The sequence below is a fragment of the Haplochromis burtoni genome, unplaced genomic scaffold (assembly GCF_018398535.1).
Source record: "Haplochromis burtoni strain Fernald_Lab_line unplaced genomic scaffold, NCSU_Asbu1 Contig_126, whole genome shotgun sequence".
Lineage (NCBI taxonomy): Eukaryota > Metazoa > Chordata > Actinopteri > Cichliformes > Cichlidae > Haplochromis > Haplochromis burtoni.
The window spans coordinates 305,844-317,555 of NW_024582487.1; the positions used below are offsets into that span (position 1 = coordinate 305,844).

An 11,712-nucleotide genomic window follows, 5' to 3' on the forward strand; every position below is an offset into this window, starting at 1 on the left:
TTGCAGTAAGACTGCTTTGTACAGTAACGTTTAAGTTACTGAACTTATGTGTCTTGAGTTTCAGTATGTTTCCATTATTTGCCTGTAAAATGAATGTGTGACAGTTACAGTAATGAGTGCTTCTATTTTTGTAGGACACAGAGACGACCACCTGGTGGAGGCAGGTTAAGGCTTTTGTCGGAGGAGCAAGAGAGGGAACTTGTAAACATGGTAATTGCAAATAATGTAATCCGCCTGCAAGAGATTCAAAGGAGAGTGATTGAGGATGATCATCTTTTTCGAGGCATAAATGCCATCAGCCTCTCCACAATTGACCGCATCCTCCGAAAGAATCAATTCCGGATGAAACAGGCATACCGAGTCCCTTTCGAACGAAACTCTGACAGAGTGAAAAACCAACGTGTGGAATATGTTCAGGTATGAGTTTTGATACTGTATAAAGTATTGTGTACCATCACAGCATGGCAGTTTATGCTGCCATTTCAGCACTCTTGAACTGTGGTTCAGGGTACCGATTGACTCTACTGTGTTATGTGTTTTGCAGAGAATCTTTGAGATTGAAGGACGGCCTGTTCCCCATGAAATAATCTTTGTGGATGAGGCAGGTTTTAACCTGACCAAAAGAAGGAAAAGGGGGAGGAACATAATTGGCCATCGGGCTATTGTAAATGTCCCTGGTCAGCGTGGGGGGAATGTCACTATGTGCGCAGCCATCAGCCAACGAGGGGTACTCCACCGCCATGCCGTACTAGGACCCTATAACACTATGCTTCTCCTTGCTTTTCTTGATGGTTTAAGACAACATATGTTCCAGCTGGACTACAGGGAACCAGCACAGCCAGAGCAGCCTCACTACGTTGTTGTGTGGGATAACGTCAGCTTCCATCGCGCTGCTCTGGTTCGTGACTGGTTTACCAATAACCCAAGGTTTTCTAATATCTTTCTGCCTGCATACTCTCCCTTTCTAAACCCGATAGAGGAGTTATTTTCGGCATGGCGGTGGAAAGTGTATGACCGAGAACCTTATGTCCGTGTTCACCTCCTTCAGGCCATGGAAGAGGCCTGCCTAGACATATCAGTAGATGCATGCCAGGGGTGGATCAGGCATGCAAGAGGATTTTACCCCCGCTGCCTGGCTGGGGCCAATATAGCCTGTGATGTGGATGAGATTCTCTGGCCTGACCCAGACCAAAGACAAGATGCTGAGGTGGGATAATGTTTCTGGTGTGTGTTGTACTGTATAGTACATGAATGACAATGTGCCACTGTACATACATTGGTTGCGTCTTTTGTGTTTATCATGTGACAAGGGTTTTGAAGGGGAGAACCATAAGCAACCTATTTGTTTTGGAACTATTGTTTTGAATTAATTGTACCAGTGTGCAAAACTCTGTTGTAGTGTGTGTGTTTTTGAGGGCTTGTGTTTGATGTCTGAGGGCAAAGTTTGGTTTTTCAGCAGGAGTGAATAGTTTTGGGTGTAGAGCTTCATTTTGACCTGGAAATAGGATGTTTGGGAAATTGAGTGAGATGTTATGGATTTGTGTTTACTGTTGTGAGGATATGAGGCGTAGTTTCAAGAAATGTGTTTTAGCAATCGAGACTGTTAATACATAGTGAGTGAGAAAGGTGACTGGAAAGGAAAAACTCAATGCATCATGGGAATCCCCCGGCAGCCTATGTCTATTGCAGCATAACTAAGGGAGGATTCAGGGTCACCTGGTCCAGCCCTAACTATATGCTTTAGCAAAAAGGAAAGTTTGAAGCCTAATCTTGAAAGTAGAGATAGTGTCTGTCTCCCTGAATCCAAACTGGAAGCTGGTTCCACAGAAGAGGGGCCTGAAAACTGAAGGCTCTCGCCTCCCATTCTACTTTTAAATACTCTAGGAACAACAAGTAGGCCTGCAGAGCGAGAGCGAAGTGCTCTAATAGGGTGATATGGTACTACAAGGTCATTAAGATAAGATGGGGCCTGATTAAAAAAACATACTCAAAGCAGATCACACAGCATGAAGATAAATATATATATACTGACACATGACGTGTACAATATTTCTGTTTTATTTTTTTAATTTATTTTTATTTTGGTCCACTCAAGATGTATAAATAGCCATGACTCTGATTCAGGTGTATGTATGGACAGGCTGATAACGAGACAGTGGAAAAATAAAAACAGAGTCAGAGTAATTACAGAAATATGAATATGTGGATTTTATTTTATTTTTAAAACCTGATGGGGTTTTTTTTAGTTACAATCACACAGAGATGATGATGTTTTTCTGGTCTGCTTTTTAATTTTAAATTTAATAATAGTTTAATAATTAAGTTATTCTGCATATGCATGTTTATCAGGATGGCCAACGCTGGCTTTTGTTTCTCCATCAAGAAAATGACACTATTAGTGCTGGGACTTTTTAATTCAGTGCAAAACACATTTATTAGACCACCTGTCATTAAAAGACAGCTTTACAAATATTTTACAGATCTGTCAAAAACGTTTTTAAAACAAGCACTCCCCCAAAACAAACCATGTGTCATTTATTAGGTAAATGAAAAATTGAAATCGTGTTTTTATACCCATATTTGAGCCACAGTCTCAGAAACCTAACATCCAACCACTAAAACTGATTTTCTCATCAGGAATTCAAGTAATTAAATGTAATCTGGCATCTTAATGAAATAAATAATAATGTGTTCTATTTTTTTTCTGCCTTTTTGTTAAACAGTAAATTTGAAAATCCATAGATAACAAAGATAATTATATTTGAGCATTAAAAATGCAATTTCGATTGCAGAGCTTTTGCGTACTGGTGAATTAACCATTAGAGAAATATAAAATCTTTTTTGGTACTTACCAATACTTTTTACAATTTAAATACAACTTAGGAAAGTTTTGGCATAGACCTCGTAATAAGACCTCGCTTATATCTTATATTTTGAGTTCAGAATTGGGGTTTCTCTTTTATTGTGTGCATTTATTTATCTGTTTATTTTTGTTCTTTTAGCTTCTCTCATTTCATTTGCATCACCGTCATTATTTTCACCATGCAGAGCTTCATATTCTCCAGCAGGTGGCGGTCAAAGACAAGAAAAATAAAACCCTAACTCCACACTCAGCAGGAAGTGAGACGTTTGGAAGGGTTCTCTGGCTGCTGAGCATGCTCAGTTCAGTCCACAGCGTAATGGCCCTGCGTGTGTGTGGCTTTAAATGTTTACCTGAACTTTAGTCCCTCAGGATCCTCAGCGCAGTGCAGAATGGTAAGTTTCTTCTACTTCATCACCTTTGGTTCCTTTTAAAGCTGCAGATACATGTGAATTTCTTTAAATGTCCCCGACAGGTTTGTTTCTGTCTTCCTCCAAAAATATAAAGTTAAAAACAAAATTACACCAGCTCCTTATTTTGTAAAAGAAAAGATACTTGTCTACGTTATTTTGTGGCTCACACAGCAGCTGCAGACATTCAGCTCAGCCTAAAAACTTCTCATGACCCTCTGATGAGCCCTGCCAGTAGGGTTGCCAACCGTCCCTTAAAAAACGGAATCGTCCCGTATTTCGAAACAAAAGTACACGTCCCGTATTGAGCTAATAAGGGACGCACTTTGTCCCGTAATACAGTGAGAATCAAAAGTAGTCTATAACTTTTAATGGAATTAACGCTTTGTTTGAAAACATAATTCCCAGCCCCTCTCCTGCTTTGTGACCAATGAGCTGACAGCACACTTATGACAATTCGAGTATGACAATTCAGATTACCGCTCATCTCATTGGTCGAGGAAAGGTCGCTTACGGAGAAAATACCGGAAGACAACAGATGACCACAACAAGAAGCATGGCCAACAGGGAAACACCTAAAGCTGGACATACACTGTGCGATTTTCAAACTGCACGATTGACTCGCAGGGGTTAGAAGTTGGTAGGTCACGATGCAGGTCTCACACTATACCGCCCGATGCTCTGATGCGACCTGAGTGCTCACACTGTGCCTCCATAAAATGAAGGTTATAACAGAAAATCTGTCGCTCGCTCTCTCTGTCTTTCACTCACACAGACACGCACACCACCACCATCAACTTTGCTAAATTGCTAATGAAAAACATTAATCAGGCAGCTGTGATTGAGCAGCATGTAAATCCAACTATTTTCACGGTTGTTGTGGTCGTGATAATTTTGTGATGCCACATCGAAAAGGCTCGGATGAGCTTTCCAAAGTTCTACAAGTTGTGCCTCCATCGCTTGTGTCCAGATCACACGCTGCACAGCCGTGCTGCTCCGTCTTTTTCACCGACGGCTACGTGTTTGCGCGTGAGCAGCTGCGGTGACACCCTCACGAGCGATTGATGATCGGGAGCTGCTCGAGGTGTTAATCGCTTCTCGTTACCCCACGTATACTACACGATGCACGATGAAGGCCAAAATTGGGCCGATCACCAAATCGGCCGCACGACTCAAAAATCGGCTAAAATGGGCCAAAAATCGCACAGTGTAAGCCCAGCATTAGAGCAGCAATGTTTGTTCGCTCAGAGAAAGAAAAATAGGCTGCAAAAGTACAGGGAGGAATGGGAAAAGGAAAAGTGCACGATAACACCTATAAAGCGCACTGAACTGTGTGCCGGCGCACTTTTTCCATAGGCATGCTTCTAATGGTGGGACATGAAGAACATGAGGGGCGTGAAAGCTCGGGGAACCCTTAACCAATTTTTTGTCCACCAGGCCACGGCAGAAGCAGATATGGTATGTAAACACTGGTTTGTTTTTTTTAAACCCTCTGGTTAAGGTTAATATGGGCATGTGCAGTGAATATCAGCGCTATGTGGCCAGAAGTGTGATAATATAATTTATTTTGTGTAATAAACAACTGCAAGGATAGATGATTACAACAAATAGATGACTAATACATAAAAGTAATACATAGATGAATAATGATGATGAGTTATGATGCGTAATCATGGGAACAAGGGGTTTACAAACAGGAGCAGCTGATTAGCATTAGAAAAGCTGAAATAATACCTCAACTGAAGCCAATTGTACTAAATGCACTAAATATGCACTGTTACAATAATGATTTTGTTCTATTGTTTTCTATTAATTTATATAATTTTAAGTTAAGCAGGACAGAGTTCTTTTAAAGAAAGATTTACTTATATTCTCAAAAGTTAAGCATGACAGGCTTCTGTTTAAGAAAGAGACCTGTTTTACTGTGTTAATGTTATTGTGAGCTAAAAATAAATGGCTAAATGATCATTTGTTTCCCATATGCTCATATCACAAAGAATATGCATCTGCTTAAATCAAATTCAAGTCAAATGGTTAAAAAATAATTTCACACACAAAAAAAAGAGCTACCACACTGGGAAGGGTGAAGACAACTGGGTTGCCCGGCCCTGGCCACGAGGTGTCCCTTATTTATTTTTCAGGGAGTTGGCAACCCTACCTGCCAGCCACAGTCATAGTCCTAAGGTATAAAAACCAGACCCTGTTGGGTCACAATCACAACCTGTGAATCACTGGTATGTTTCTTACCCCTGTCATAGATGTCACACCGCTGACATTAGTGATTCCAAATTTGAACTTGAAACCATGAAATATTAAGTCTGCGATACTATCTTGTACAGGGTTTGTTTTTTTGTTTTGTTTTTTAACTGCTTACCACATGTGAAGATCCTGTCATTGATCTCTGCTGCAAAACCACATATAAAGTGATGCCAAAGCTACCGACTTTACATCAAAATGGAAGAAGCCACCGTGACGTCACTCACACACAGTCGTTTGTGAGCCAGAGGTGACTGAAGTAATGTGAGATGGTTGAGTGTTAAATTATCAGCTACACCCTATCATTTGGTAAGTTGTCAGCTGTGTTTGTGCAGCACACATGTTCATAGGTTCTAAGTAATAAAAACTCCAATTTCAGACAGTTTCATTAAATTTGTTTTAAAAAGGCACAAAAACCACAAACATGGTGGAAAAGTCCAGTTCAGTGATACGATTAGTGAGATAGGTGAACTTTTAAGCCTTACCATTATTCAAATAAAAATAAATAAATAAACTTCCAGTAAAAAGTGTGTGAAGGAGACTTTTCATAGAGGCCAAAGTAGAATTTATATCAGGCTGTAAACATGTTTATTGCTACTGTAATGTTGGACATTTGAACATGGGAGGCTGGGATTGGCTCAGTTTTGGAGCGTCACGTAAAAATTAGATTTTTCAGTAAAAAAAAAACTAAAACTAAAACATTTTGTTAAAATTCAAAACAGAGGAAAAAAACAAGAGTGAAAAGGTAATTCAGATAAATACACGTAACAGTCTGAAAGCAGTTTATTAGAGTGTTTTTAATCTGCAGATTTGTGTTCAGGGACAGGACACATGGGCAAGCCAAGACCATAGTTTAATTGAACGCCACATTGTAATTTATTTTTACATTTACAGTCAGAGCATGATTTCTACTCTTCTTTCAGGGTGGATTTATCTTAGTTTTTACTTATTTTTGTATTCTGAAACAACTGGGGTTAAATCTCTTGTGCGTGTGTGGAGATACTGGACACGAGTTATCTGAATATTTAGTGTTTTCTTTCTGGGGTAAACTGATCAGTGCATCAACATTATATTTAGGAACATATCACATCTTTGTTTTGTTCAAAATGTATTTATGCCCACGAAACTCAAGTTTATTTATAAAGCACAAATAACCAGATAAAGTGCTGCACAAATATGTGGAAAAATGTTATTACTAATAAGTCAGCCATTGTTTACTTAAGATAAAATATGTAATTAATAAGTTTCAGCACACGCCTGATTAAAAGCCAACAGATATGTAATAGTCGATATCTGTAAACTGCAATACAGCAACTCCCTGCTGGACTTTAACCTTTTATCAACCACCAGGTTACCATTGAACTGGTAGGGTTTTTGTAAGGTTCAAATCTAACCCATTCTAGCCATGCCCTTAACTTACAAAAGCCTTAAGCAGTATTCTGATTGATGAGTTATTAAAAAAGAAAAACTCCCATAAAAATTTTGTGAAGGAGGAAACCGTCCACAGAGGCCAAAGTAGAATTTTATAGCGTGCTGTAAACGTGTTTGTTGCTACTGTAAAGTTGGACATTTTAACATGGGAGTTTGTGGGGCTTGACTCAGCTTTAGAGCATCAAGTGGACGATGATGCTCCAAAAAGTAATGAAAAAAAGTTTAACTAAAATTGAAAAGGCAGAAAATAAGTGGAAAAGTGATTCACGTGTATACATTTAACAATCTAATGACAGTTGATAAGAACGTTTTCCTTCCCCTGAAAGAGACGCCACAGAGACACTGAGACAACAAAGGTTAGCTTTAGGAAAATGTGCATTTAAAAAAACCCAAACATGCATATACCTGACATTTTACTGATGATTTGTTTTGTCTTTTTAATCGCATATTTGTTTTTAAGTGATGTTGTTCTGTTTTCATGAATGTACATGTGCAACATTTATAAAGAAACAGAACTGGTGGATGGATTGAGCCCTGGGGCACTCCACATACGAGAGGTGCAGATGATGATATACATCGATTCATATGAATTCTGAAATATCTGTTTGAGAAGTATGAAGAAAACCATTTGAGAGCAGTGCCAGTGATGCCGACCCAGTTTTGTAGTCTGCTAATAAGAGTAGCATGATAAATGTTGAAAAGGCTAAAAGTAAATACTATAAAATGTAAAGCTGCTGTCACTCCACACATAAATACTGACATTTCAGTTGACTGAGTGGCTTCAACATTTTACAGCAGCTTGTCCTCAAACTGGAGTTTCTCCTGCTCTTAAAACAAAATCAAATCCGACCTTCCGTTAAAGCTCGAGACGGCTGCTTGTTCGCTGTCTGGCTCGTCAACATGTCGGGTAAATAAACGTAAAGTAATGTGATGTGTGCTCCACCTCCTCTGACTGTTTTCTTAAAAAAGGCTCTTTGTAAAGCTGCTCCATTAATGTTGGCTGCACGTGACGCCCTCTTTCACCCCCGCAGAGGTCAGAGGTCAGCCTGGTGTTTGGATAAGCACACTGATCCTGTTAAAGATCTGAATGGACCACACACACACACACACAGACCAACAAAAGAGATATTTTTGTCCACTCTGGAATAACACACAATTCTGTTGTTGTTGTTTTTTTGGTTTTTTTTTATCAATTTTTTATTCATTTATTTGAAGTTTGAGTTGTAGAACATAAATAACACAGGACATGAGAAAAGACCTAATAAATTAATTCCCCTTTTTTTTTAAATGAAGGAAGACGAAAACCACAGGAATAATTCTGTCTTTATCTCCCAGAGTTCAGCAGGAGCAGGATCGGCCCTCCAGGTCCATGCGATCAGGGTCCGCCCAGGTCAGGAGCTGCTGGGAACTCTGCAGGCTTTTGTGGAGGAGAAGCGTCTCCGAGCGCCGTTCATAGTCACGTGTGTTGGCAGCCTCACCAAGGCGACGCTGCGGCTGGCGAACGACACGGCAACAAAAACAAATGAGGTAGTCGAGGCAGCTTGTTGGGTTGTATTTATAGAGCTCTGAGACACGTGGGCTCGTCATGATGTCAGCTTTTAAACTTTTCCTTCAGGTGGTGCACCTCAGTGGGCCCTTTGAGATCGTCTCCCTGGTGGGCACTCTTAACCCAGACGCCCACATCCACATCAGCCTCTCAGACTTCGAGGGCAAGACAGTGGGAGGTCACGTGCTGGGAGATCTGGAGGTGTTCACCACAGCTGAGGTGGTCATTGGTGAAGCGGTAGACCTGGAGTTCACCAGAGAGATGGATGAGCAAACGGGTTTCCCCGAGCTCGTGGTTCAACCACGACCACAGACCAACCAGTCAGCCTGAATGGAAAATTACAGGAATCGTTCATCTTTACATTTAATATCTAGTCTGTGAATCTGAGAGATTAATTAAAAACGTATCAGCAATATTTGAGCCGCAGCATTTACACCTGCAGGGCAGCTAACAGAACATCGATCAGCTCCACACAACAATCGTCCCTCAAGAATCTGTCTGTACCCAACACATGACACATCGGACTTACATCATGTGCTTTCATGTAAATCCCAAAAGTTGATTCTATTCATCTGGATGTCCAGATAATTTACTTACCTGGATGATTGAGCATACATCAAGGCAGGTCTTACGTAGGCTTTTTATTGTCCACAAAGCAAAACTGTGGGACTGGTGAAGCTTCATCATGAGCTATCCTTGAAGCTAACTCTGAGATTAACACTGTGCTGAGAAACTCAGTCAATGCTTCATGTTGAACTAGAAGAATGTGACATTAACTAAACTTTCTTCCAAATCTAGCAGAAATAGTCTCAATAAATACTGACTGTTAAATTACTGCAAAGATGCAATGAGATGACTTTGTTGAAAGAGCACCATTAAAGGCTTAAATCCTGAAGAATGCTTGAAAGGAATTTTTGCATTGTATATATCATTTAAGGTATTTTTGCAGGTTTTCATCTCAGTTTACTGGAGTTGATGGTGCATATAAAAACAAGGTTAAAAGTTGATGTAAGTTAAACGAGTTTAAAGTTGTTGTTCTGCACAGAGATGGCTGAAGGGATCATTTGTAAAATACTCAGCAGGCATTTCAAAATTGTTTGTTTTGTGCTCAAATAATTTAAAAAAAATGCAAACCCTAGCAGTTTGGTTAGCGTCGGGACAGAGGAGCGATCATTTCTCCTGCACGCTTGTGCTCTGCAGTCTTTACAGTAGCTGCTCCGCTTCCAGGAGAAAGAGGCGGGGCACATTAAAGTCGAGCTACAAAGGGTCCCCGCTGCAGCTTTGTGCTTTTGTTTGTCCGTGTCAGCGCAGCATGGTGGCCAAAAAAGCGTTGGTGGTCTGCCCCTGTGCCCCCGCCCCCAAGGGGGGCAGGGGGCCGTTTAACACATCCAACTAAAGCAGCTTTGTTTTCCTTCCTGACAAATGAGAAGGCGATGCAGGCGTGCAAAGCAGATGTTCTGGATTTAAAATATCACTTTTTGATCTCCATCCGTTCTTTCGTTGCTTGAAATCACATCTTAATGTGGCAGAGGTGATTAAACATCACCAGCGTTGTTTTATTCGCTCTCACGTACCCTCGCTGTGCGTCCACACAGAGATATGTTGCTGTTCTTCTTTAAAATGTCGCCGTCTAACAAGTTTAGAAGTAAGAGTTGTTGTTTATTAATGTTTGTGTCTGGCATCCTGCTGTGAGGCACCAATTACTTTCTACTGTGAGTCTCTTGCTTGACCGAGAGATGGCTTTAATCTGTGCGCAGCTTCAGAGTTCAGGTTGCTGTGTTTGTGCCCACACTGCGGCTCGATGTGTCCCCATGCTGACCTTTTAAAAACACACAAACACGAGCATTTCAACACTGTTATTTTATGAATTCATAGTATTGAATGGGTTGCACCTGTAGAGCTTGAGTGAAGTCAATGTAAAAGATATAGGTGCAACAATCCCTATACATATATAACTATTCATTAGGAGGGGGTGTTGAAGATGCATGGAACAGCCAGCAGGATAGGCTACTCTGTTTGAACTGTGGTTGGTTCCTTATCTGAGCTCCAGCTGTGGAGAAGACAGAAATTCGATTATTGGAAGAAGTTCATCAACTGAAGGGAAGTCAAGTGTTAAACACAGTCCAAACCGTCCACTGTGGCCTCTGTCTGTGCTTCCTGAACTCTGTGGTAAACTGTTGCATCACTGTCAGCATGCAGTTTGCAGTTTGTTTCTATAGTGTCTGCATTGGCAGAATTCCCACACAAATCTCTCTTTTTGATACAGAAATTGACATCAGCATGGGAATATAAATCCCACTTCAGGCTTCAAGGTTCAAGGTTCTTTATTTGTCACATGCATAGTTATACAAGTATAACACACAGTGAAATGTAGCCTGACACGCTCCTCGACATGTGCAAAAAAATTGGGGGGGGGGGTGTGAGGAAGAAATTATATACAACACAACACACAAACACACACACACACACACACACACACACACACACACACACACACACAAACACACCATTGGGTGAATGTGCAGTAGTAGCAGCAAGCAGGTGAATTCTGTACATTAATATGAATAGACATCTGACTATTTTACAGGATAGACAATATAAACATATTTAAAATTAAAGGAATTGAAATGTACATTGTGCCTTGGTTTAGAGTGTCTGGAAGAGTCCTGTCTCAGTCAATTATAGATGATGTGAGAGGGCGGGTGTGTGTGTTTAGGGCACGGATGGCTTGGGGATAGAAGCTCCTCTTGAGTCTCTCTGTCCTTGCCCGGAAGATGCGGAACCTTCTACCAGATTGCAGAAGTTGGAACAGTTTGTTGCCAGGATGGGACGGGTCCTTCAGTATCTGCGCTGCTCTAGTCCGGCATCTCCTGGTGTAGGTGTCCTGAAGCGGGGGGAGAGCAATCCTGCAGCAGCGTTCTGCTGTACGGATCACTCTCTGGAGAGCTTTTTGGTCCTTCCTTTCAGGGAATTTGGGGAATGCTGCCAGATTTTAATCTACTGATTTATTTTTTGATGGCTTTTGTTTTTAGACCTTGTGTCTGGGCAGTATTCTCCTAAAGTTTACAGAATGTGTTCAGATGATTGCTGTTTAGAATTTCAGTTTTAAAGACCGCCTGGCTTAACATGATTCACAATCCTTTTGTAAAAGCAAACATGTTTGGTAGCTGGTGGAAAGAATAGACTGATAGTAAAACTACCTCAGGTAA

The 11,712-nt window shown here is 40.7% G+C and overlaps 2 protein-coding genes across 2 annotated transcripts; both read left to right on the top strand.

Annotated features, from left to right (window-relative positions):
• The first annotated feature begins 8 nt into the window (after nt 1-8).
• Nucleotides 9-1,594, top strand: LOC121815068. The gene is made up of 2 exons (XM_042224057.1): nt 9-417; nt 545-1,594. Exons 1-2 carry the CDS (start codon nt 94-96, stop codon nt 1,214-1,216), a joined length of 996 nt encoding a protein of 331 aa, XP_042079991.1. The 5' UTR covers nt 9-93; the 3' UTR covers nt 1,217-1,594.
• A 1,522-nt stretch (nt 1,595-3,116) lies between these two features.
• On the top strand, nt 3,117-9,398 carry LOC106633344 (bifunctional protein GlmU). Its single transcript, XM_014336015.2, has 3 exons — nt 3,117-3,255; nt 8,293-8,484; nt 8,573-9,398. Exons 1-3 carry the CDS (start codon nt 3,253-3,255, stop codon nt 8,831-8,833), a joined length of 456 nt encoding a protein of 151 aa, XP_014191501.1. The 5' UTR covers nt 3,117-3,252; the 3' UTR covers nt 8,834-9,398.
• Nucleotides 9,399-11,712: the final 2,314 nt, after the last annotated feature.

Coding starts and splice junctions, on each gene's coding strand:
- LOC121815068 (XM_042224057.1), top strand. CDS start 94: ATGTGTGACAGTTACAGTAATGAGTGCTTCTATTTTTGTAGGACACAG. Junction 418..544: donor AACGTGTGGAATATGTTCAG/GTATGAGTTTTG, acceptor TGTGTTTTGCAG/AGAATCTTTGAGATTGAAGG.
- LOC106633344 (XM_014336015.2), top strand. Junction 8,485..8,572: donor CGGCAACAAAAACAAATGAG/GTAGTCGAGGCA, acceptor CTTTTCCTTCAG/GTGGTGCACCTCAGTGGGCC.